The sequence below is a fragment of the Heliangelus exortis genome, chromosome 18 (genome assembly GCF_036169615.1).
Source record: "Heliangelus exortis chromosome 18, bHelExo1.hap1, whole genome shotgun sequence".
In the NCBI taxonomy this organism is placed as follows: domain Eukaryota; kingdom Metazoa; phylum Chordata; class Aves; order Apodiformes; family Trochilidae; genus Heliangelus; species Heliangelus exortis.
The window spans coordinates 10,270,224-10,297,067 of NC_092439.1; the positions used below are offsets into that span (position 1 = coordinate 10,270,224).

Genomic DNA, 26,844 nt, shown 5'->3' on the forward strand with positions numbered 1-26,844 from the left:
CAGGAATTATAAGACAATAGTAATTTAGAAATAAATTATTGATGGAGTATTTATATATGTGTTTTCTTTAAGGTGAAATTGGAAATGCTAGTGCTTCAAAAGAGCCTTTCCACCATACAGAGAAGAAAAAAGATGTAAGGAAGGAAAAGATTGATCAAACACAAAATAATCTACTTGTAAGCATAAAATTGCTAAAAACTTGCAATAGCTTTTGTCAATACTATATTTCTTTATAATTTCTAACATGCTATAAAAAGGTCTTCACGTTGCTAAGAGATGTAATTTGTGGAAGGAAATGGTGCCTTGTTGTAATTCAGATTTTCACTTAACAGTTGTGTATATCCAGTTGTATAAATTTCAATAGAAAATAACAAGCCATGTTGTTTAAAAAAAAATTCAAAAAAGAATAAAAATACAGCACCATCTCAGAAAGCCCTGCAATCTGCTTTCCCCACAGTATGAAAATCAAGACATTAACTATGCCATTTGTACTGTTTTCTCATAGCTATAGTTAGAGCACCATTCAGTAAGTTCAGTTGTGATTTGTCAATGTCATGGCTGCTTTTACCAATACAAAGGACAGATTAGGTTTTGTTCTTAATTTAGAGATAATAAAGTGTCTTACTCTCATACAGGTGGAGCAGAGTCCTACATCAGAAACAATGTTATTAGAGCATGATTTATTAATGGAAAAGATGAACAACTGGAACTTCCAAATTTTTGACCTTGTACAAGAACTGGGAGACCAGTCTGGAAGGATCCTTAGCCAGGTTTGTTGTCTTGTTTGAGGGAACATGTAAAAAAGCTGTCATGTTTATATATATATACTATTTAAACTGTGAAGAAGTTTTGCAATCAACCAATACATACTGTTTCCCATGAAAAATTATCTCCTGCTTTCAGAATACTATTCTGTTAGTCAACCATTTATTTTTTCTTTATTGCAGTAATATATTTCTGCCAGAGCCACACCTGTAGAGAAAAATAAGTGATCTTTCAGGCAGTCTCTAACCTCTTGATCCTACAATGGGATTTTTTTTTCTATGCCACTTTCTGCATGTAGTACCCCTCTTATCTCTTTTGGACTTATTACTGAGCTCTTTCATGCAGTTTCATGTTGTACTGAAGCCAAGGTAATGGCAGGTGGCATTAGATTTTTTTTAATCTCCATTCTACAGCTTCTTTACACTGAATTCATTAACAATGTGAAAATTTTGAAGATTTTTACTCTATTAATATTTCATTATTAAATTAATTACATTATTTGGATAATTATTTATTCTATCAGTTGTGCATATAATTTATCCACAAAGAAATAAAAACTTTTATTGTTCTGTATTTGAAAAGCTGATAAAAAGCTACATTTTGGTACTTTGAATTCATTGAGCATTTCACTATGACAATAGCTTTCAGGTAATCTTTCGTGGAATTTCTGCAACTCCCATCTCTATCAGCATGCAAAATTTTAAAAACAATAATATTTTTGAAGTTGTTTAGGTATATTTTTAAGACTAAAATTATTTTTAATATGTATTTAGGTAACCTATACCTTATTTCAAGACACTGGGTTGTTTGAAATTTTCAAAATCCCAACTCAAGAATTCATGAATTACTTCTGTGCACTAGAAAATGGCTACCGAGATATTCCCTGTGAGTACTACCCAATCACATGTATCAGTACTGGCATCTCCTTTAGGGTGTGTATTGGTGTAATGTTTAATACAGAGGCAGACAATATCTAAACTGAGTATATTTTTTATTAATACATTTTTCAGAATTTATAACTGATGTAATGATCCACACCCACCTACCTTTTCCATACCCAAATCCTAGTGGCTCTCCATCACTGATTTAAAAGGCTGTTTAATCCCTTCCTGACTCTAAGGCAAAATGAAGTATGCTTGAAGGATGTTTATCTAACTTGTTTCTTACTTATGTTTGGTGATAGAATGTCTGCTAAAAATTTAAATTCGATTTTTCCTTCATGTCTTGTAAAAATCTCCCTCACAGTAAATTTGGTACATTATAGTTCTTTTTTCTTCTTTTTGTACCTTTGAGTATATTTCATCTAATTTTTATTATATTTTTAAATTTTCAGATCACAATCGTATACATGCCACAGATGTGCTTCATGCAGTCTGGTATCTGACAACACGGCCCATTCCTGGGTTTCAGCAAATTCAAAATGAGGATATAATAGAAAGTGATATGGGTAAGTGTTCATAGGGGTTATTTGCTTTAGCTTAAAAAATTTTCAAAATGAATCTAAAAAGAAATCACTCTGGAAGAAAATATCTTAGTTTTCTTGTCACTCTTTTGGTTGTTTGTCTTACTAGAAGACAGTAGAAATATCACAAGTCACACCATTCAGAAATATCTCGCATTATGGAAATTATTAGATGAGTAGCAGTTAGTTTGTTAACCAAGAATAGAGGTTCACTTGATAAATTTTCTAATTTTTGTTCTAATCTGAAGCTTTTTACATGTTTGTAAGAATGCATCTACCCTTTTGGACCACTCGCCAGCTGTTCAGCTCCACAGTCATGAGGATAACTACAGTATGCCCACAATAGTATCTGGCAGAGACATTTAAAAGATACTAAAAATAAGAATGAAACAATGCTCTAAAATATTATAATTGTGTATTTTCAATTTTCTTAGATGAAGCCAGTGGTATTGCCCCTGTTCAAGTCAGCTATATTTCTTCAAAAAGTTGCTCTATAACTGATGACAGTTATGGTTGCCTAGCATCAAACATTCCTGCTTTGGAATTGATGGCTCTATATGTAGCAGCTGCCATGCATGATTATGATCATCCTGGTCGTACAAATGCTTTTCTAGTGGCTACTAATGCACCTCAGGTAAGAAATTCTTTAACCAGAAAATTATTTGTCTGTGTTTGAAATCAGAATAATGAAAAATCTTCTCTTCTCCATCCCTACCACAGCCAACAGGTTCATTCACCCAATTTAAGAAATGGGGAAAATGATTGGTGATTAAGTTGTGTAATACTTTTTTTTTTTTTCTATGTGTTTTGTATGTATTCATTGTGTATGTGTGCAAAAATAATTTTCAATTTGCAAAATTTGCAAAATTGAAAATAACATAAGTCAATGTAGGTTAAAGTAGAAAATGATTGAGCAGAAAGCTGGCCCTAGGACTGTCATGGATATCTTACATTTTGGTTGTTCTCTGACATTATAGTCATGTATGCAATTACCACAAAACCACAAGTTCCTCTAAAAGTCCAATTAACTACATCACCTAACCTCTGGATTTGAATTTAATTTATGGTACATATTATGTTAAATAGCCATTACCTTTAAGGATGGGTAAAATAAGAATAAATCAGCAAGGTGTTCTTGCTTTTATTTGCCATATTCAACTCTGTTGTTAGAACAGAGAGTAGAAAGAAAGCAAGTGCCATACACTTTGTGGTCTAAAAGGCTAAAATGAAAGTGGAAAAGAAGTGTAAAGCTAAACAAAATAGCAGATTAAAAAAACAAAAGAAAAGAAAACAAAAACTGTAGGGCAGGGAATTATGGGAAGGAAAATTGCTGAAGAAACGATGCCTAAACTGCACGGTGAATTTTTTTTTAATCTGAAGAGTGAAATATTGTCTGGGGAACAATATGTATGCTGGATATTTGGACCTCTCAATGATTAAGAAAGAAGAAACTTAAATAATAATAACATCAGCAACAAGAGTAAAAATACTGAACCAGAAATGTACCCAGTTTCTGAGAAGATGGAGAGTTTAAGAGAGTATTTTCTAAGTCAGTTTTCAAAAATTCCTTCTTGCAAAAATTTTTAGGATGTAGGCAGATATGTGTGTCTGTTGAAAACAGTACACAAGGAAGAAGAAAAAAAAAAGTTGTGCAGGCATTAATCTCCAATTTTAAAAAATATATTAATTTAGTTAGCAGTATCTTCTTCAAAACACAAATATTATTTTTGCACTTTTCCAAATAATTTATTTCAGTTTCTTTTTAATCTATATTCAAATAATTGTCTTGTAGGATGTTCTGTGTAAACACAGGAGTTGTGAGTAAAAGCTACTACTGTTTTAATACTTTAATTAACTCATTTACAGTTACAGTGTATTCATCAGCATTAAATGTAGCACATCATTGAAAACTAGTGATGCTTCACACCATTTTACATTAACCACAGTCCTTATATGCTTTGGAGTTCTTTTCATGTTTTTGTTTTGTTTTAAAGAGCATCCTTAGATCTAGGGGCTTTGTTTGCTTTTTTTGGGGGGAGGAGGTTTGTTGTTTGTAGCCTTGTTTTTTTTAGTTTTTTTTTCTTAGGTCAGCATGTGTACTCCACACGTATTTGCAAGAGTGTGAAGTGAGCATTTTAAGTGGTTTGTATATGTGTGCCCTCAGTGTGAATGTAGATGTCACTGAGACATTGTTTAGGACTTCTAAGGAAAGAAAAACTGCTAATTCCTTGAGGGTTGTGTTTCACCATAACCCTCAAAGCTAGAAGTCAAAGCATAATTACCATTAGGTTTTTTATTATTATTAAATTTATTTGATTATTATTTAATCAAATCATTAAGACTCATTTTTGACTAGTCCTTAAGTTTAAGTTTCCAAATATCTAATTATGAATTTAAATCTTTTCCATTAATGATTCTCTCTCTCTTTTTCTTTTTTTTGGTTTTTTTTTCAGGCTGTTCTCTACAATGACAGATCAGTGTTAGAAAATCACCATGCAGCCTCTGCTTGGAATCTTTTCTTATCACAACCAGAATACAACTTTTTATCAAATCTTGATCATGTAGAATTCAAGCGTTTTCGTTTCTTAGTGATTGAAGCAATTCTTGCCACAGATCTTAAGAAGCATTTTGATTTCCTTGCAGAATTTAATGCCAAGGTTTGTTACACTTCAGTGTGTGCACTGAACTGGTCATGGTACACTGATGTTAATGTTGTTACTCTATAGCTGTTTATATTAATAACATGCATTTCAAGTTTTCTGTTATATAAATTTAAGTTTGTAAAAACTGCAAATAGAACATTTCCTTTGGACAAGCCAATTGTAGATTGTTTTGCAGATTGCTTAGTAAGCCTGGCAAGTGTGACATAGTGACCTACAGATCTTGATTTTATGTCACTTTTCCAACTTCTGGAACAGTAAATGACTGTCTTATATAGTAAAAAAAAAAAAAATTATAGAAAAAGTAATGGAAGTGTTTACTGTGCAAAGCTTGTGAAAATAACATTGATGAATAGTTTTAACTTAATTTAAAAAAATATATGTGCTCAACCCAGGTCAATGATATCAACAGCCATGGTATAGAATGGAGCAATGAAAATGATCGCCTCCTCGTCTGTCAAATATGCATCAAACTGGCTGATATTAATGGCCCAGCAAAAGTTAGAGAGCTGCATCTCAAATGGACAGAAGGCATTGTTAATGAATTTTATGAACAGGTGGGTATGGACACTGTGATTTACTGCTTTTTAATGACAGCCAGATGATCAGCTCTTTGAATTACCAAAAGTATAACTAAAATAAACACTAATCCTTGTGATAAATCTTCAAGTAAGGTATTTCCATCTTATCCTTCCAAATACTCAGAATTTATTTTTGTAAGTAACATACTAACATAATCCTTTTCTTCCTCTCAAGAGTGTTAGAATCTTGAAAACAAGCTCCCTCTCAGTGCTGTTCAGTTTTCAGTTATTATCTTATTTTCTTTTTCTTTGTTTTAGGATGATGCTGATAAATCAAAATAACTTCTTCCACTTTGGGTAGTAAAGTTCACTGGAATAGTTCCTGGTCAAAGAATATGTATAGAATACACAAGACTGGAAATATATATTCAGCTAACCCTTAGTGCAAAGACAGAAGATATTTCAAAACTTTCAAAATTAAATATTAAAAATATACATTTGTAACTAACATTGTTAAAATGTAAATAAGATCTCGACACTGGAACTTTGATAAATAATCCTATCAAGATTAACTGGAAAAAAGTCTGAAAATGCATTGCTTATTTTTGTATTTATGACTTCTTTAAGACCTCCCCCCAAATATATTCTACATTTCTGATCTTTTTTTTTTTTCTGTAGTCAACTTTCTGGGGACTTACCTATTTATGAGGAAGAAACTAAATCTCTTGGGAGATTTAAGCAATATCAATAACAATCGGAAGTGCTTACACTTGCTGTAAGCTCTTAGTATCCTAAATTGTTTCTTTAGGAAAAACTTCTTAATAAAAGAATTAGGTCCACAGAAGTGCTAGGTGATTGTAGCTCAGACTTCTGTATGAGCAACTGCTCAATTTTTCTTCTCCAGTTTATAAAATGGGGAAAGAGAACCAGTGCCAAATCACTTTATTCTGGATGTTCATTTAATTCTACATAATTTTGGGGAAGCCATTAACCAGAATGCCTTACTCTAGCTGATCACTTTCCCATTTTCTCTGTTCATCAGCTCAGTAACTGAAGTAAAATCTCTGAAGCTGTCCTGTAAAGTCAGAGGAATAGGAGCCCCAGTAGAACTAGGTCTCCATCCATTCACAAGGGTAACTTGTGTCAAAGCTGAAGGGAGGCTTATGGCCTATACAAGTCTGAGCCAAAAGTTCTTTATTTTAAAATAATCTAATTGCATTTTCACTCGCTCAGTCTATACTGTTGTGCCTTGAGTAAAAAATACAATTCATGTGATATTTATATGGTTCCTTAAAAGTGATTTTTAGCATAAAATGTAAAGTTAATTTTGAAAGAAATTCTGATAATTTTTTCCATTTCTTCTCCAGGGTGATGAGGAAGCAAGTCTTGGATTACCTATAAGCCCCTTCATGGATCGTTCTTCTCCACAGCTTGCAAAATTGCAAGAATCTTTCATCACTCACATAGTTGGCCCTCTTTGTAATTCTTATAATGCAGCTGGGTTGCTTCCAGGACAATGGGTTGATGAAGAGGAAGATGCAGAAAGTTCTGAAGATGATGATGGAACACAGTTAGAAAGTGATGATGAAGAAATGGAAAATGATCTCATTTTAAGTAAGTGTCTGTATTTCACTTGGCACATGTGGCTGTCATTTAATAGATTCAAGCACAACAACAATGGCTGAGATTGCAGAGTACAAATACTGTAGAATTTGCAATTATGCTGCTTCATAGATTTTATTCTTCCAATAAGAAAATTAATACCAGTTGACTTGCAATCTGAGATAGAAACTAGCTTATATCCTTTGTCATGTCACTATTCAAACATTCTGAATAAGCATTCATGTTTTTGGTAAACTTATATCTTACAATGTGTCATAGGATTTGTGTGTGTAAAATATCATTACTTTGAATCTCAATCAAATCTGCTTATAATTTTACAGAAGCTCAGAGAAAAAAAGGCAGACGAATATTTTGCCAGCTAATACACCATCTCAGTGAAAATCACAAAATATGGAAGAAAGTGATTGAAGAGGAAGAAAAAAATAAAGCTGAAGGAGCTAAACTGCTGACTGAGATCTCCTCTTTACCTCAAGCAGATGAAATTCAGGTTATTGAGGAAGCTGATGAAGAAGATGAGCGACAACAAGGAGAAGAGAAGACAGGCTAAGAAAACTTCAGTGGTGTCCAGTGTGATGATAGCCTATTTTTTTTTCACTGTGCTGACTTTAGCCTGACACAGTTCACGTAAAATTGAAAGGCCTTAATACTGTGAGAGGATTCTTCCTGCTCTAGTAGAATCCCACTCCTATGCACTTTCGCCACACAGAATATGAAACTTGTTTCAAAGACTGAATATTATATACCCTGATGCAAAGTTCTTTATGCCTTAGTTGGTATAAACTATCCTGACATAATGCTGCCTTGCTGAATATGGAACTCTTATTTTCTTTGAGGTACCTGCAATTTTTAAAAACATCCAGTGACTTCAGTTACCAAAGTGGCAAGAACTTTTGCTAACAAGGAAATATGGGGTGAATCCTAATATTGTCTTGATTTGTTTCATGTTGGTTTTGAACATGAATACGAAAAAGTCTGTGCCTATATGAAAACCCTGTTACTGTTGCAGTGCAAGCCTGTCGTGGGGTGTCTACTTAGTGCAGTAGTGTGCTTAATGTAGTCATCTCAGAGCAACTATTCAAGGACTGTGACATAAATGCTGAATTCTAATATTTGTGGTTTAAAAAGAAAAGAATCCAGGTGCATCTATTTTTTATTATTATGCATAATCTGATGTTTTATTTTTGCAGAAAATATTCAGGTTTGCAGTGGGTGTTCATGATAAATAATTGAGTACAAGGCCATTATCATCTGTTGCCTTGCTGTTTTGTGGTAGAACATTAAAAAACTGTTCAGCTACTTCAATTATGAAGGAATTTTATTCTTTTCGTTATAATGCTACATTTCCTACCCTTACTCAGGTTCCTGTTTAAAAACCAGTCAATCACATCTTAGATTTTTATCTTGCACCAATTGCAGGTATTAAATTTTAAGGATATGAGATGGTATTTCATTTATGCTTTGTATGTAAAAATTTAGGAGAATTAAAGAATTTTTTTTTTAAAAAAAAGACCTACTGTTTCAAACTGGCCAGTGTATTTCATGTTCCCCACATCTTTTTTTCCCTTCACAGATGTAGCTTATGTCAGCTTCAAGTTTGATCTTCAGCCTTGAAATATACATAAGGAAAGCAGGACATGAAAACTTCATGTAAAACCTAATAGTAAGATAAACATCAATATCCTCTATCACATTTTAGATTGTTGAGTTTTTAAATAAGAAGCTTAGACATTCCACATAAATGTTTTTTTCAGGAACACTACCACTGTAACTCTAATAGCAAAAAATTAAACAGAATATAAATTAGGCTTATAGATATTTAAGCAAGCCGCAAATAAAACTCTTTTTAAAAGTACAACTTTTAGTATTAAACATTTATATGCTGTGCAGTTAAATTGAATGCACACACGTGCAAGTAGCATATTTATGTTTACATTTGTATCACCTTACTTGAAGAAAGATAATGTTCCTAAGATAACCTTGTGTAAATTGTATTGCACTATTTTACACAAACCAATTTTATTCTGCTCTTTTATTGGCCAGTTTAAATAATTGAAAGGAATTCTTCTTTTTTTTTATTTTCCATTATTAAGTTTTTTATTGATTAATTTAGATGACCACTGAGAAGTGCTTCTGCTATTTTATATATATTCAGTGCCAAATCCCTCTTTGCTGCCATTATTAGTATCACTGCATTTTTTTGTAACATGAGCAGTGTTAAAACCAGATATTTCTGTCATTAATAAATGTTGCACTATTGAAGGTGGCACGTACTAATCATTCACTTGTATTTTACCTTTGTTGTTCATATATTTTCCTAACAGATATTTTGAAGACTACAGAACTTATGCTTGTTCAGTATTTGATGTTCAGCCTGTGTTTGTACATATATAAAAAAATCACTTTAATACTGTTAAGTTTCATTTTTGCTTTGACTCAAAAAGATTCAAATGAGCTTGTCCAAAGCCACTATAAAGTATTTTGCCTAACAGTTTTTCATTTAATTTCCTTTCAAAAATGATTATTAAATCTAAATATAAAGAAAGAATAAGCAGGTAGAAACAACATCTTCTCTTTTACAAAATTGTTGACAGCATTTATATCTGGTGACAACACTGCCAGCAACCTTCTTTTCTCAGTTTTCCTTTAAACTCTCTAGAAATACTGAAGTAAGTTTTAAGTTTTAGTAGCATACCTCAGTGTTTAATAAATTATGCTAGCATGCATTTCCAATTAGACATTTTCAAGTTAGAATAACTTGCTTAAAGCTATGTTTAGTTATGAATGTATTAAAAATCCACCTTAAAATGTCTGTTATTTATACATAATATGTGACATTTTTACTCTAGGAGCAAGGGAAAGAATGTACAAATGTCATCAAAGCTTAGTTCAGGGCATGTTTGCAGAAGTGGATGTGACTGTAACTGAAGGTATGTTGATCTTTCAAAACCTGTGATGGAAGCTTATTGGAATGCTGTTGTCAACAACAATTTATCTCCATATTAGGCAGATCACTCCTACTCTGTTAACTACCCACTGAGAAATTACAACCACTTTAAATCTGTGAGCACACTTCACAGCTACCAAGGAGCTAGCTAAGGAGCACAGAAAAGCACACAAAATAATACACATAAAGTATGTTCTAAAGCAGCACCAACCACTTTTAATTTGGTCAAGAATTAGGCCAAATTGGACTACACTGAAGTTTGTGCTGCTACAGTAGAGATACCATTCATGGATAATATTCTCAGGTTTAAGCAAAGTCTTCAGCCCCTTTCCTAATCTCTACAATGTATGTTGAATTACTTGCTCCTATGTATGCAGAACCAGACCACAAAGTTTCCTGGTCTTTCAGAGAGGGCCCAAAATCCCTCTATGCCTCTGGAGACTCTGCATGTTATGGTGGTGCTGATCGAGTCATAAAGGGACTACTTGGATCCTCTTCTGGTTTGTCCTCTATGACAATGTTAGATGGTGACTCTAAGATTCAGAATGAAAGGAGTGGTGTAAAATCACTTAAGGTAAGTCCAAACTAACCAAGTTTGCACAAGACCCAAATGGCTCCTTGCATAGAACCATTTCTGCTCCTTGCATAGAACCATTTCTTCTCCTTACTTCTCATATTCAATTTTATCCACAAGCATCTGCAGGTGATTCAGATTAAGAGCTCACTTTTAGCTCTTCCTCCTGGGCAGGCACAGCTGAGGGCTGAGCTTCTGGTCCTTCTAAAGGTATACACAGCTTTTGAGGTAATCTAGTGTGTGGCACTAACATTTCCAGGGCAGTACTTCCCTTTTTACTTCCCTTTTGTCCAAGAAACATTTGAGGAGGTTTGAGAGGTGCAGAATTGGAAGCATTTCACACACTGGTGAGTGTGAGATCAGGAATCCCAGACTGGGGATGAAAGGATGAAATTAGTTTAGATGATAAGAATTAGAAAGGAGAAGCAGGAATGGCACACACACACACTTAAAAGATATGTTCTTATTCAGAAGAGAGACACTTCTTATTATTTCAAGCCAGTCTGCTGTATTCAGAAGTATGGAAACAGGGTATCTTTGGTAAGTTATACTATCTGGATTATTAGAAATGACCTTAAAACAGAAATGTAAATTAAATTGTGCTACTAATAATAATACAATTCTTATAACTTAAATTGTGATGCAAGTTTAAGAAAATAGTTTTTTCTATGGTAAATATGGGATGAGATACTGTTGATTAAATGAGGTACAAAAGGAATGATCAAGGAAGTCTTTTATTTTACTTTTTTTCTTCCAGCTTTCTTCAGAAATGTGTTTCTGGACAACTTGTTTATTCATGTCTGTGTTAGGGCAAAAAAGGTAATGAGTTACTCTTGTTTTTCCAGCAAAGAATTTTCCTTTTGATATCTTCTCAAGTAAGCCTTTAGCTTGCTAATAGAATCATACTACAGATGCTCAGAAATCACTGTTAACTGATCTGTATCTGCTCTTAATTTAATGGGGCCATAAGTGATTAGTACTTTTGTTCTGTGCTAAATGAGAAAGAATAGTGTCTTATATTTCAGAGCACACAGGAAAAAAGCTTATGGACTAAGTTGCTATAAGATAAACATTTCAGTGCATTTGAGTTTCTAGTTGGCAGTGACCCTCCTGGCACAACGTCCTGACATCCTTGTGAATTGAGCTAATAGATACATAACTCTTAACTCAGCCATCTGTCTCTATGGTTTTGTTGTCCATTTGTTACTGTCATTTCTCTAAGATATTTCTGGCTTAGACTTGAAATAATACCTCTGGTTAGTCTCATTTCTGCTATCTGCAATACTCTTAAAATAGAGTAACCAGCAGTTGCTTGTTTTGGTAATAATAGCACTTAGCTATAGAAAGTTGTTCCAGTAAAGTAAAAACTGTTTTCATTTGGTACCGATACTGAAACATCTGTCCTGAAATTGACTGACTCTAAATGCTATTTGGTGTGATGCAGTCAAGATACTGCATAAGGGATGCTTAATGTATTTAAGTGATTCACACTTATTTTGTTCCATGTGACAATGCAGATAACCTTTAAAAAGGGCACAACACAGACAGAAATGTTTGACCGGAAGGTTTCTTTTGGAATCTGTACACCATGAGTCATCTTTTGATTTCATTACTTCAAGAGATCACAGCTGAAAGCAATTGGTGTTTCTGACAGATTCCACTACACAAGCTCTATTACCTGGCAGAATATTACACTCTGAAATTTAAGCAAAGAGAGTAACATTCTGCCTTTTGACTTACCTGTGAGATTCCAGAAAAACAGAAATGTGTAACATTAAATATTCTTTAAATAATAGTAAGAGAGAACAGCATTTCAAATCATTGCTAACATTCACCTTGTAGTTTGTCCATGTTCTAAATATCTTGCCAAAAAACAGGTCATGAGTCACTTCTGACTCATCTCTCCAGATCAGCAGAACTCTTTGCACCTTGAATGAGATCAAAGTATTTTAATTTTACTTGCATATAAAACAAACACTAATGTTTAACTTAAATTATAAGTATTAAATTAAAAAAACAAAAGGTAAGCTTGACATTACACATGGGGAGCAGACTGCAGACTCTGTCAACTGTGTCAGTTCAATATGGAAACTTGCTCCTATCTGTAGTCATTCAAATGGACTTAGTTTACCCCTCTTATGACATTCATCCTCCTGGAATTTATTAATCTCTGTGGTATTGCCAATTTGTCTGACTCATATATTAACTAAGCTTTCTCTCAGTCAGAAAAGTGAATGAAGAAGCCTTCCTATTTATCTTTGACAATGGATTTGTAATAATTTTGTTCAATTCATCATAAATAAGGCATTACCAAAATAACGTTTCTAATATCAGATGTCACACCCCAGAAAAAATATCACTCCATTAAGCAAATTGCAGAATTCCAGTACAGTCCAGTGTGATGACCAGAAATACGGAATACATGGCTTGAAGATAAAGAAAGGCATTAAATTAATTCTGGAGGTTTTTCTGAGTCTAGAGAAAATGAGGTTTGAGATATTGTAAGCTTTTAAATACTACGGCTGCTTCAAAGGGCAAAGTAATCAGAATCTCTTCACTCTAGTGTTTAGAACAAGAAGTAATAGCTTTAGGTTGCAAGAAACAAGATTTAGGTTCAACATGGCAAATTGTCTAAGTATTGGGAGGGCTTTAACTCACTGAAATAGATTGCCTTGTATTAAGGAAGTATTTAAAAATAAAAAAGGTCTGAAAACCAGCTTTCAGAAAAATGTATTACTTGGTAAGATGAGTGAACTGCATAACTTACTGAGATTCTTCTTGGACCTATTTTTTAAAATATTAGGACTAGAGTTGAGATCTCATATGAATCAGTTTAAATGCCAATAAGAGAATGCACACAATGAGAGGAAATAGTCAAATTATAACATTCAACAACAGGAATTGGATATATCAACTGAATCTCTATTTCAGTGAACACTAAAAGCTTTTTTATTTATTGACTACTTAACTGGTAATGCATCTCCCACCAGAAACAGTCTTTTTATTTGTTGAGGGAGAGATCTAGAATTCTTTTGAAAAAAATTACAAGTTTTGAAGCTCAGCCGGAGTTAAGATTCTATCTGGTTGTCAGCTTATGAATAAATGGAAATGCAGTACCCAAAATGTTTTTAAAAATATGATTTTCTAAAGTCAATTTGCTTAAAGCTTATTATATTTTAAATATTTTTCAAATTACATGATCTTTTCTAGATGTTAAGACAGTGCATATTTAAGACATTGGGAAGCTGGATGCTTTTAATGATGATGTAATTCATATACTTACAAAAAGGATTAATTTAAGCAAGTGGGGTGCTTAGATAAATTTTAACCCTTAACACTGTTTTATTGCAATCAACAATGGATTATTCTTATAGTTTCTTTTCAAACAGATAATCATGACATTCATTATGACACCAAGCAATTGAATATTCTATGGACTATATCTACAATTTGTGATGAAGTACATGTGATATTAAGGTATGTTGTATTTCCCTCTACATTACAGACTGTACATTATTTGAGAGAGAAATAGTATGTCTTTCTACAATGTAAAATACTTTGGAACAGGATCTGAAGATGCCTTGAAGGGGCTTTAAAAATCAACCTTTATGTCCCCAAAAGAGGGCAATTAAATTAATTTCCTAACCTATATAGACACAAGAAGGGTGATAAATACCTATGTTTTTCTTGGAAAAATTAGGTGCTTAAAATTCTGCTGTGGTTCATGTTCACTGGTATTGTTATTTTAACTGAGCTTAGTGTGCAAGATGAAGAGAACCAAAGAGGCACTTGCATTCCTTAAACAGGGACATGCGTGGAGAAAGGGAAATAATTACCCAAAAATAACTGTAATTTTTAAAGATAGTTTATCTATAGCAATTCTACTAATTTTCATTCCTTATTGGTATGAAACCCTACCAAGATCACCTGTACTAGTGAAGGACTTGAACAACAGATGAGCCATGCTTTATTAGCTCATTTTAGTGAGAGGCAGACAGCATGGGCCCTGTTGTCTAGATGATAGTGATGGGACTTATGTGGTTAAGCATCCTAACAAATTTACTGTAATGTAAAAAGTTCATCTTTTTAACATGTAATATTTTTTCATGCTTCTGATAAATCATAATTTCTTTTAAGAGTTTTAGTAAGAACATAGAAAACTAAGTCAGCACTTGAGAAAAATAAGGGAATAAATAATAAGTTTATCCTGTTTGTGGTATATTACTAGGGGCTGGTATATAGCACATGTAAAATTTTAGGCAGCCAGCCATCTGCTGCAGTAATATTAAACTATTGGATTAGATTGCACATTCCTGATATGCTCCATTATTTTAATGGATTTAATCTATTTGGAATGTTACTTATTCAGAAGAATGTAACAAACGTAATGTCTCCTGAAGTCTGGCAGCCTTCCTAAGAAATAACCACTGTGAGTGTGGGTTCTGCCTAACTTTAATCACATGGACAATGGGATAGCTGACACTCTTCAAAAATATCAAAAAGAGTAATCTAGAAATGGAAGAATCTGCTGATACTCAAATGGTATTGCATGGAAGGACATAATAAAGCATAATTTTTTCAGAACAGAAGTTTAATTTGATCTTGATTAGACAATAGGCTTGAATTACGAGGCCTGATGCTAAAACCCACCTCAGACACCAAGCTGCTATGAAAATGCCTCTCTGTGCCTTCACTGACCAACTTACACTGTGAATTTACCTTTCAAATTTTGAATAGTCCAATGTACTTGGCTGTGTTATCTTCTGTTTTTATCATATCAGTTATCTCAGCCAAGGATAAATTCTGATCTGGCATCTTCACCTTTATGATTTTCCCCCCCTTTATATCCTGAATACCTATATTTTCTCACTCAATGCATTGTTGCAGAACTTACATCATCTTATTTTCATCCCCTCTTCAAACTGGTTTAGCTCAGAGAGAGAATGTTAATTTTTATAAAGTGATGGTTGAGGGAACACTGTAAACTTATGTAGTTCACTTCTGCTGAAGGCAGTGTAAATTACAACCAGAGAGGAGGAGAAAGGTTTGAAAACTAATTTTAAAATTTCAGTAGCAATTCAGTAATAACTTTCCTCACTGCTAGTTAGTTAGTTCTTCATCTAAAGCTGTTTCAAGTATTCACTTGTTTCCTGATTTAAAGATATTTGACCTAGAATTCTATTTATATTCTTGTCTAGTTGCTGAAGAGTTCTTTTATCAACTTTTGGTTTTCTGTGTGGGTAGCTGTAGACTGCAATCAAGTCACTTAATCATATGTTCACTAAATCAAGCAGATGAAGTGCCTTGAGTGTGTCCCGAGCCAGGATGTTCTACAGTGTTTCTGTGGTGAATATTCTGGAGACATGCTTGAGCCCCCAGCTTAACAAAAAAACTTCTAACAGTGCCAGTGTGTCACCCAGTCTGAAACAATAAATCATTCCAAAATGGAATTGTATTAGCTTGGATATGGTGCTGCCCTGATCAGATACTATTTGGTCAGCTCATAAATCAGTACCAGCCCAGCATATATAACATCAATGTACTCTTATAAATTTTTGCAGCTTTATAGGAACATTACCAATTTTTTAAATAGTCTGTCAGTTACAGACAACAGAACAGGACACAGTATTTATGGAATGCTTGTGCTTGTACCAAGTACAAATTAGCTTCTATATCCTCATTCAGTATTCTATCAACACAAGGTATTTTGGCTGCATAGTTAAAGTTCATGTTTAATGAACAGCCCACTATGAATGCTAAGTTCTTTTAGAATTACAGCTTTTCAATATAGATTCCTCTTGCCCTGTGCCTGTTTTCTGTGTTGTTGGCACACAGACATCTGAATTTATATTTGGGCACATCCAAAAAGGCCAGAGGCCAGAAGGAAAGACCTTCCTTCTATTGGTATTAGATCTATCCCACAGGAGGTCAAAAACATACTCTGTGCAATGAATAGATTGTAGTGTGAGTGTATGAACTGAATGTAAACCAACTGAATTGTTTTCAGGATTACAGTTTTATAACTTTCTGCAACATAACTAGAACATAGTGAGCTTATATTGGAAATTATACTTAAGGAGGGATCATGAACAAATGCAGCAAGATCCATGACTTCACCTCAGGTTCTGGCTGAGTTCTGGGCAAGAAACACTTGGAGAGCAAGGGTGAATGCCACTAAATAGAGACTATGCTAAACTCCTACAGTGCAAAGACTGTGCCTCAGCTCACCCTGTGCTGTACTGTAATACGAGGTATCAACACTGCCTGCACTGCAGATGCAGAATGATTCTCCCACTTGGACTACATCTAAGTAGCCTTTGCAAGAAAACCTGGTGTAGGAAAAATGTGTTCAGCAGTTTTAGATTCAGCAAATGTTCATGTCAGTAGGAAGAAGAAAGAGGAATGAGTGCACAGGACCAGAGAATAGCTTTTAAGGGTAGGTTAGGTTAATAGGCAGAGAAACTGCATTAGTGTGATGGCCATTGTACAGCAGGCACCAATTCTCTTCCCCTGCAGTCCAATCTGTGTAGTTCTGCAGAGCCTGTACATCTCTAAACCTAAACCCAAAATCTCACCTTGGACACCAATAGGATGGGGCTTTGAGTGACCTGGTCTAGTGGGAGGTGTCCCTGTCCATGCAGGGGGCTTGGAACTAGATGACCTTTAAGGTCCCTTCCAACCCAGACCATTCTATGATTCTAGGAATCTTACCTCAACACATTACTTAATGGCTCTTTTTCATCCTTGAATTCTACAAGAAAAATATACTGGTTAATATATCAACCTTTAATCCCCAAACCAAAGTTAAATAACAGCCAGTTATGCTAGATATTTCAGCTGTAGAGAACTCTTCCCAGAAAATTTTAAACATCTGGCTGGATACTAATATTCATTACTAAGCAGTCTTAGTACAGTGGAAAAAAACCCAGAGGACTGGAAAAAATCTCTTATGATGTCACTATTTCATATTATTAAACTGGATCATTAGGATAACTCTAAGTCATGGAAAATAATTAAAAAGTTGATACAGAATGAGACATGTAAATATAACTAATACATATATAGATTTATAGAAAAGATAGTCTGTCAAATGTATTTGCTTGGTTAAATGAGGCCATAAATTGGCAGATAATGGTAAAGGTATGGATTGATATTCTGAGTCTTTTATAAGGAGTTTTGATTTAGAAACCAGAATGACATATAATCAATAGGGTTCTCATTAAATGGATTAGACTAGCCAGGAGTTAGATCACAAAATATCTCAGCAAAAGGGAGTTGTCATGCTGCATTTTGAGCACAGACCCTGCAAGAACTGGCTTTTGATTGTTTTATCTCTTCTTCCACTTCAGTTAGGATTTTAGCCAAAGGATGTGCTGGACATTCATACATCCCAGAAGGCAAGCCTTTGTCTGATCTGAGCATGGGGTGGGTATGGGAAGAATTACCATAAGTTCAGAATTATAGCACTGAATGCTTCTGTTCAGAATTGCTTCATACTGAGGGCACTTAAATTTGGTAGATTTGACAATGTCTACTTAAGGATTCCAGAAGCACCCAACCCCTACTTATGCAGGTATCCATAAAAGCCTCAGTCTTGATTCATAAACCAGTATCTCAGAAGTGGTTTATTCACAGCTTTCATGGTGTGCCCAGCGCACAGAAATCAGGCTTATCTCCTTACTCTCCTTTTTGAATCTTAAATCCTCTCTACAGAAATGCAGTTACTCAACAGGAGGTGTCGAGTGTCCTCCCTCTTCAGAGCACCAGGAGCTGGCACTCTGTGTGAATATGGCTTTCACTACCCTCAGACAAAGTAATTTAATCTGGACCTGCTGCATCAGGAGGCACTCAGTAGGCTACTGTATAAATGGGCAGGTATTGGCTCCATTTGATCCTTCTTATTTACTATTTCAAAAGAAAGGGAGTATTTTTGCTCAGTATAAGCTGAAAACATTAGGTCAGCAGAAAACCAGCAATTTCTGCCTTTGAACTTTCCTGCAGCTCCAGGTTGAAGCATAAGCTGTGTAAAGAGCAAGGTCTAATATTCAGTTGTCCTTAAACAGCCATTTGCTCAGTGTGTGGGGTTTTTTTTTATTCAGTTGTCCTTAAATAGCCACTTGCTCAGTGCTTGGGTTTTTTTTTTTTTCTGAACCTTGTTCTGAGGCACCACTTCTCCCCCTCCATGGACTGAACATAACTATAGAGTTAGGCTGTCCTGTGGGGCCTGCACACATAAATCTTTATCTACCAATAACCATAAAGCAATAACTGTCAAGAATAAAGAATGAAGCTGGCAGAAGTCAAGAATAGCTGTTATGCCTAAAACTTGTGCTTAAAATCCATTTAAAATCTGTATTCTATGAATCTCCCTACCCTATTCCACTCCCCCTTCCAAAGAGGTCTCTTCTCTGATCAGACTCAGCTTATTTGCTTGACTTGTAGTAAAGTTGCATGTGACTCTGGTAACACAAATGCTGTTTTTTCCAGACTTAATCATTACGTTATGCTGTGTGTTGGAGGGTGGTGGAGGACGTGTGTCTGGAAACACAGTGAACCAGCAAAAGAGATTGCTGTAGTTATCACCATAACTGAACACTTTGCCTGTGTTACTAAATGAGAAGGAAGCCACAAAATGATCTTAAAAGTGAATTCACACAGTTACCCGATTCACTAGAACATTATAACCAACTGGGAAAAGAGGGCAAGGAGAAGGAAAGCTTAATGAAAATGCTAAGATAGACAATTTGTAAAGGAAAAAATAGTTTATTCTGAGTTACACAATTTAAAAAAAAAATTTAGCTATATAAATTTAATGGAGAATTATAAAAAACAGCATAGCAGGAATAATGTAAATGAGATTTCCATGAATGAATCAGAGTGTAAACATTTTGACCCATATTTTCCCTGCTTATAAAAATATCCTCTCAATAGTAAAATGTTTGGCTAAGTAATTAAACATTCAAAAGCTCAATCAGAAGTTAGATTCAAAACTGACTTCTGGAGTGAAAACATCAACTTTAAACACAGGATGTGTTTCATGTTTTCAGTAGGAGATGTGGGGTTTTTTTTGTGAAAACTAAAGAAAAAGAATTTATTTACTTGTGCACGAATAGTCAGAATTTCCGGAAGTCCTTTAAATTTTTGTTCTTCTGACATGAGCACTTTTAGAAACAGAAGGCAAAGTGGATCCTCATCAACAACTTGGGAGTTTAGTGCTCCACCTGAGAACCTAAACCCTTCCATTTACCGTCTCTCTGCACAGATGAGGTATGGCTGTGGCTGTAAGGTCATCCCTAATCTTGGTTTGAGATCTGGAATCACCCCGTGAGGATAAGAGAGGTGAAATCGTTGTAGTAATGAAGTGAAAAACAGAAACATTTCCATTCGAGCAAGTTGTTCTCCAAGACAATGTCTTCTCCCTGGATTGAAAAGATGGTTTTGAAAAGATTTAAAATATGTTTAATTAACATTTCACTCTTATAGTGAGAAAAAAAATGCTCCTTTCTGTTTTCTAAAAGGTGCTGTATGAACTTGGTGGTATTCAGCAAGAAACAGATTTTAGAGAGTTTGTTCCTCTTACTACATAAGTGTTGTTGTAAATAATTCTGTTGACTTTATTTAGATGAACTTTTAGCTACTTTATATTGTCTTGAAGTGCCAGTCCAGACAGAAAATGTTTCTTTATAAAATGACACTGCGATCTTCAGCCTTTGTCCCATACTATTTTCTCATTTACATCTACTGCCAGTCATTACCACCTGGGAATTATTATAACTTGATAAGTAGACAGGTATGAAACAAATCTGGATAATGCCTTTAAATACTGGATCTCATTCCTCCTATGATTAGTTACAGGGTGTATACGGGACTGTGGAAGACAGATGAATGGGTAACAGTATCTGGCCCTGGTAAGGGTCAAACAGGCAAAAAGAAGTGTAACAGAATAGGCAATGAAGAACTATGAAGCCTTTATTGGCTGTTTCTCTGTGGACTGCAGATATAGCCCTGGCAGTTGGCTTACACAGAAGACCTAATTTTTAGGTTGATAATCATATGTAAGGAAATTTTTCACTCTTACAGGCATCAAAAGACAAATCCATAATGACCCAGGACTGCCAAAATATTTCCTCAGGAATAAATGCAGTGCTACATGCTGACCCCTAAGGTAGTTCTGAATAAAATCTGCAATTTCTGATGCTGACCTAAGTGCTGAAATTTGAAAGCTGGCTGTGTAATGACTTTAGCAGCAAATGACTATTAATTGTGAAATGAATAACACATGTACTGCAGTGGTATAAAATGTATAGACTCCTCAGATAAAAAGATATAGTGCTGTCTTTTTTGTTAATTACACATAATAATGAGCTCATCTATATAAAAGGTATTATGCTAAATGTGTTATGTCCAGACTGCCTTCTACTGAATATCTTTAAAATAGATGTTTCATCAGAATTGTGGGTATATCATTCGTCCATTTGAGATTTATTACCATCACTTATATATTATGCATATCTAGATTTATGAAAAGGAACAGTGGAAGGAATCACTCTTACCTAGTGAAAAAGGAATAAATGCATCTTTCTTGACAAACTGCCCATTGCTGTCCAAAAATCTCTCAGGAAAAAACACTTCTGGATTGCTCCAGTATTTTTCATCAAAATGAACAGAGTAGAGATTTGTAATGACTGTGGTGCCTTCAGGAATAGAGTAACCACGCACAACAGTATCTTTGGAAGTTGCATGAAAAATACCTAATGGAACTATATTGCAGAATCTTAGAACTTCATGCAGAACAGCCTCAGTGTATGGCATTTTGCATTTCTCTTCTAAGGCAGGCATTTTATTTGGGCCGATGATTAAATCAATTTCTTTTTGAACTTGCCCTGTTAGGGGAAGAGGAATGAGAGCTGTTGTTTATTGTGTACCATCCTTAATTTTTTAATTTAAGCTAAGAAAACTAATTTAAGCTAAACCCACATGCTTTTTAAATGATAGTGAAACATGAAATATCTTGTACGAAATATAGTGGCTTGTAAGCTTTTAAATTAATACTCTATATTCTTTCCCCTGCTACCAGGAAAGAATATATACCAGTAATATTAATTCCAAAAGTAATTAAGTCAGTAAAATTGTGTTTAATTTTTTTTTAATTAGCTACATCTGCCAAGCAGTATTACACATCACAATACTAAACTTAAATATACTCAAAATATATTCTTAAAAATATTAAAGCTTCATTAAAATATATTCACAAAATAATATGCTAAAATTATATCACAGTTGTCTTTTGATATCCTCTTCATCTGCATATAAAATAAGCTTTTCACATTTGGCCACAGTATACTTGATAAATGATACAGTAGAATAATATATACAAATCCTCTTTTTTTGCTATGACTACGGATCACTGCATCACTTTGGAAAAGCATTTTAAATTTGCTATAGGAAAACGTATCAGCTGCTCAAAATGTTCAAGCTCTTACCTTGAATGTTTGGATAAAGAGCCATGAATAGCACTGCCCATCTTAAAACATTTGTTGTGGTTTCTGTCCCAGCTATGATGAGTTCTCCAACAGAGAAAATTAGGTTTTCTCTTGAATATGTAGATTCTGGATCATTTTCATTGCAATCCATCTCATCTAAATATGCATCTACAAAATGTCGAGGCGACTGAGGCTTCCTATTTTCAGAGACACGTTCAATAAGCTCATGAAGAAAGTCATAGACTTCAGCTGCATTTTTGAACAGCTGCTTGTGTTTCCCAAATGGCAAGATACCAAGCCAAGGAAAAGCATTATATAAAAATACAGAAGCACTAGCAGCTAATTCAATGTTTTCACTAAAAATCTCAATCATGTGCTGAAATTCAGTGTCTTCGTATGTAAAACGTTCTCCAAAAATAATCAAATTAGTAATGTTTGAAACAGCATTTGTTACCAAGTGCTTAAGATCAAATGGTCTGCCTTTGTATGTATCAATGGCATCAAGAAAAAACATAGATTCTTCTGAAATTTTGTGTTCAAAGGACCTTTGGCCATATCCAAAAATTCGAAAGGAATTTACAGCTAATTTTCGATGTTCTGTCCATCCTCTGCCATATTTACTGTTCAGTAAGCCTGAAAAAATATTTTGACACAGTATTTTATGCAGCACTTTATTTTACCCATAAGATAAAATTATTTAGCAAGACAAAAAACAAGTTACAATATTGCACACATCTTGCTGTGGAACATAGTCCAAGAGTGACAATCCTTTTCAAATAAGATACTTAATTAAAGAAGTATCATGTGTTTTATGAAAGGAGATAAAGAGGAAGAGAAAATGTCTAAAGCAAACGTTTGGGGGATGACAAACCCATCTATTGGACAAAAAAATATACAAAAGACTTTAGCACTTACCTCCCATGTTTGTTAGCTTCTTAAATAAAGGAAGAGATGGTCTGTCTGCAAAAATTTCACTTTGATGAACAAGGCATTCTTTTACTGCATCATAGCCATTCAGTACAATAGCAGATATGCCTCCAAGATCAAGGCTGAAGATCTTTGGGGGGGAGAGAATAAAAAATTGTAAAATGCTATCACAACCAAATCTTAAGTAATGAAAACAAGTACAAACAGGTAATAAAAAAGTGAAAAAACACTAAATAACAATGCAAAATACAGACTTCAATAAACTTCAGTAGAGCATACAGGTAACCAGAGGTAATAAAACTGTGGCATGACACAGTAGAGCCTGCTGTGAGCTAAAATACTCTGTCAGAAGATAAACTGGGCCATATGACATTCTCTGCTTTGCTGTGCACCTCAGGTGACCAGCTCTCCAAAGGCCTGGGAATGCTTTCATATAATAATTTTTAAAATGTGAACTTGGTACCAAATGTATATTTTTCAGAAAAAGTGTATTGCCCCTTAACATTAGTAGATATTACTACTTATTTATAAGTATAAAATTAGATATTATTAGATAAAAGGTATCATTTTTATAGAACAACTAGAAGTACAGTACTACTTTTCTCATTTGCTGGGATTTTCCACAGGAGGGAGTAAAGTTTTACTACCAGACCTGCTCTTCCTCCCTGCCTTAATAAATGTAAATCCCAACAACTTCAGCTGGGTAAGGGCACTACGACTGAAGCTTCAAGATCTGTCATTGAGCCTTCCAGCAGTGATGGCTGACATGGAGGTGGTGGGTGTGAGTTGTGAAAGCAGCCAAACTGCACCCCCTCCTTTCTGTCTCTGAAACTGGACACCAGCTTACTTTGCACAGGCTCCCAAAGAGTGATCAGATGACAGAAGTGACAGCCATGATTAGAACCAACAAATAATAGCATAGGCCAGCTAGTGCCATTTCCTGTTTCTCTTTGTTTTGTGAAATAAAATTAAAATCTTAGAACCTAAGTTTCAAAAAGTAAAACCAAGGCTGAAGATCAAAACCCTTTATTTCTTTCCATACTTTTTCTTAACGTCACAGATTTCTACTTTTAGCTACAAAAATCTCTAGTTTTTCCTTCATGCCAAAGCTGTTAACATGCAAATTATGGAATAATACATCCAATTACATGTAGTGTGACAACAGGGTGCCCAGGAAGTGGTTGAGTCACCATCCCTGAAGAAACTTTAAAGATGTGTAGGGGTGCTTAGGGATATGGTTTAGTGGTGGAGTGACTGTTAATTTGGACACAATGATCTCAAGGGTCTTTTCCAACCTAAATGATTCTGTGACAATTTTGTTTTAGTAAACAATATTTTCACTGCTATAATGGCTCTTCTTTTTCATGTGACAACAAAACACTCCTGATGTATCTCTGCAAACCATTTCTGAGTTTTATATGCTCCGGTCATATCCTATTTATCCTTTTTCTTGTCATACATAATTTTGAAGCAATTAAATAAATTTCCTTTCATTGTATTTTTTCAGAGCCCCCTAAATCCTGATCTGTCTTCTTCAAGTTCCCTCAAATGCCACAGGAAGGACAGCAAAGGACTAGAACTACATGCAGCATTCCCAGCAAGTAGAAAGCTTATTTTGGTTTGCTTCCTATTTCTTGTGGGTTTTGACATCTCTGGCCAACTTCAACTCAAGTTGAGCCTTGAGAGGAGGCTGTAGCGTGAGATGGGGTTGGGGTCTTCTCATTATTTACTCAAAATAGGACAAGAGGAGATGGCTTCAAGTTACGCCAGGGCAGGTTTAGGATGGATGTTAGGAAAAAAATTGTTACAGAAAGGGTTATTAAACACTGGAGTGGGCTTCCCAGGTAAGTGGTTGAATCACCATCCCTGAATGTGTTTAAAAATGGCATGGATACAGTGCTTCAGGACAGGGATTGGCAGTGGGCTGGTAGAACTAGATTAAGAGAGTTAGATTAAAGGTTGGCCTGGATGCTTTTACACGTCTTTCCCAACATGAATGATTCTATCACAGGCTTTTCCAGACAAATCATTGTCTGCTGACACAAAGTGCAGTCCTCCACAGTATTCCAGGGATAATCCTGTTGAGCAAAACACCACAGGTGTTACCAGTCTTTTGGGGACACACATGCACACGGAATGGCTGGCCAGGATGTGCATGCTGACTGGGCAGCTGCTGTGTTTTATGTATGTGTACATGTACACACCTACAAATGCTAACACCTGCCTGCCTTTCCCTGCTAGATCTGTTTCATTTTTATGAAGCTTGTAAAAATAGATCCATTGCTTGAAACTAGTCAATGAAAAGAAACACCTGATCTATAGAAAAGTATGGGAAAAAATGAAGTGTATGCCTGTATATATATAAATATATATATATATATATATATATATATATATATATATATATATAATCCATTCTTCCATAGTTATGGTAGTTGATGGTACTTTGAAGCAATGTGTTTTCGGTGTAAATGCTGCATTATCTAAGGGTCTGTCTGACGCCAGTTTGAGCATTGTGCCAAAGAAAAGCAAAGCAAATGCCAGACGGGCAGCTCCTCCCCGCCGCCCCCGCCTTGGGGAGGGAGCTCCGGGATCAGGGCGTCGAGAATCTGGTCCGTCCCCGTTCCCACGAGAAGGGCTGTGACCGGAGCACCGGTTTTTCCTAAAACTCTTCAGCGCTGGAGCCTTGAGCTTCGGATTCCGCTACCGATCGGGTCCTGGGCCCTTCCCTCTGATCCCGTTAGCCGGGGGGAGGGGGCAGGGGAGCTCCGTCCTCGATGCCGCTGCATCCTCCTCGGGGCAGCCACTCGTTCCCCGACAGGGGAGGCCACCGACCGCCGATCCGGGCTGAGTCCGGGCGGCTCTCCCTGTCTGACGCACCGCGCTGCCGGTGCGAGTCCGGACCCCCGGCAGCCTCGGGAACGCCGGCGCAGGGAAAGCCCTCCCGGCTGCCTCTTTCCGGGGCTCCGCCAGCGGCAGCGCTGTTTGCCCCGCCCCAACCCGCCCCGCTCCCGTTCCGGGGAGGCCCCGAGGAGGCGGCAGACGCCACCGGAGCGGCGGTACCTGCCCGTGGATCTGGCTCTGCCGCCGCATGTAGACGTGCGGGTGCTCCGCGCCCAAAGCGTGGATGTTTCCGATGAGGGGCAGCCCCGCGGGGCCGGGCGGGAAACCAGGCGGCCGCCGCTGCTTCAGGAGCTGCCGCACCACCAGCGCCAGCAGCAGCAGCAGCAGCAATAGCAGGAAGAGGCAGGCGCCGCTCCCCGCCGCCGCTCCCCGACCCACCGCCGGCCCCATCGCCCCACGCCGCCGCCGCGCCGCTTCCTCCTGACCCGCCCCACCCCGACCCTCATGGGCCCGCGGCGGTTCCGCCCCTGCGCGTCAGGGCGGGGCGGGAGCGGGGCGGGAGGTCGGTGGCGGGCGGGGGGGAGGGATGGCAGCGGGCGGTAACCGCAGCCTTCTGGGGCGGTCTCTGGGCTGTACCGCGCTCACGGGGTGCCCTGCTCGGGCAGGGAAATGAGGAGCGTCGGGAATGGGCGCTGGAAACGGCTGCGTCCTGCGGGAGTGTAGAAAAGGGGTCTCTGTCCCTACGCGATTTGTGGCGTTTTTGTTTTTTGGGGGGAGGTTGGGTTTCTGGGGTTTTATTTTTTGGGGTGTGTGTGTGTTTTGGTCTCGATACAGTGAACAGCGAAGCCGGAGAACGGGCCTGGCGTCCCAAAAAGAGGTGTCCCCGGTTCTTGGCTACAAGAACTTGGTGTAAGGGCTGTTGTGACTCAGCGGGACGATGCCCCGCAAGGAGGGCTGGAGCTGCTGAAGGGTCCAAGATCATTTATTGCAGAGCTAAGAAATCAACTCTGCTATGCAGTGCGGCGCCAGGCTGAAGTACTT

General features: G+C 36.3%; 2 protein-coding genes across 4 annotated transcripts in view; one reads left to right on the forward strand and one right to left on the reverse strand.

Annotated features, from left to right (window-relative positions):
- Window positions 1–8,541, forward strand: part of PDE3B (phosphodiesterase 3B) — a 59,757-nt gene extending 51,216 nt beyond the window's left edge. Inside the window, exons 8-16 of one of the 2 annotated variants that reach the window (XM_071762343.1) lie at window positions 73–176; window positions 636–770; window positions 1,539–1,650; window positions 2,099–2,212; window positions 2,662–2,861; window positions 4,681–4,884; window positions 5,283–5,444; window positions 6,776–7,022; window positions 7,352–8,541. In XM_071762343.1, the coding sequence (XP_071618444.1) occupies window positions 73–176; window positions 636–770; window positions 1,539–1,650; window positions 2,099–2,212; window positions 2,662–2,861; window positions 4,681–4,884; window positions 5,283–5,444; window positions 6,776–7,022; window positions 7,352–7,578 (1,505 nt within the window). In that variant the 3' untranslated portion in view covers window positions 7,579–8,541. The remainder of the gene's footprint in view (window positions 1–72; window positions 177–635; window positions 771–1,538; window positions 1,651–2,098; window positions 2,213–2,661; window positions 2,862–4,680; window positions 4,885–5,282; window positions 5,445–6,775; window positions 7,023–7,351) is intronic. The other variant, XM_071762344.1, reaches the window with a different exon arrangement.
- A 10,756-nt stretch (window positions 8,542–19,297) lies between these two features.
- Window positions 19,298–26,296, reverse strand: CYP2R1 (cytochrome P450 family 2 subfamily R member 1). 2 transcript variants are annotated; one of them, XM_071762345.1, is made up of 5 exons: window positions 26,023–26,296; window positions 22,948–23,089; window positions 22,033–22,665; window positions 21,103–21,432; window positions 19,298–19,968 (listed from the first exon to the last, which is right to left on the reverse strand). In XM_071762345.1, exons 1-5 carry the CDS (start codon window positions 26,251–26,253, stop codon window positions 19,793–19,795), a joined length of 1,512 nt encoding a protein of 503 aa, XP_071618446.1. In that variant the 5' UTR covers window positions 26,254–26,296; the 3' UTR covers window positions 19,298–19,792. The 2 variants fall into 2 exon arrangements, with proteins under 2 accessions (XP_071618446.1, XP_071618447.1); XM_071762346.1 differs by lacking the exon at window positions 26,023–26,296 and having other exon boundaries at window positions 22,033–22,229; window positions 22,948–23,083.
- Between the last annotated feature and the right edge of the window lie 548 nt (window positions 26,297–26,844).

Excerpts from the sequence above, each read along its gene's own strand:
- CYP2R1 (XM_071762345.1), bottom strand. The coding sequence starts at position 26,253 with ATGGGGCCGGCGGTGGGTCGGGGAGCGGCGGCGGGGAGCGGCGCCTGC. Across the intron at positions 23,090-26,022 it reads AGAGCCAGATCCACGGGCAG|ATCTTCAGCCTTGATCTTGG; the intron begins GTACCGCCGCTC and ends TCCCCCCCAAAG. Across the intron at positions 21,433-22,032 it reads TCTTTATCCAAACATTCAAG|GGCAAGTTCAAAAAGAAATT; the intron begins GTAAGAGCTTGA and ends TTCCCCTAACAG.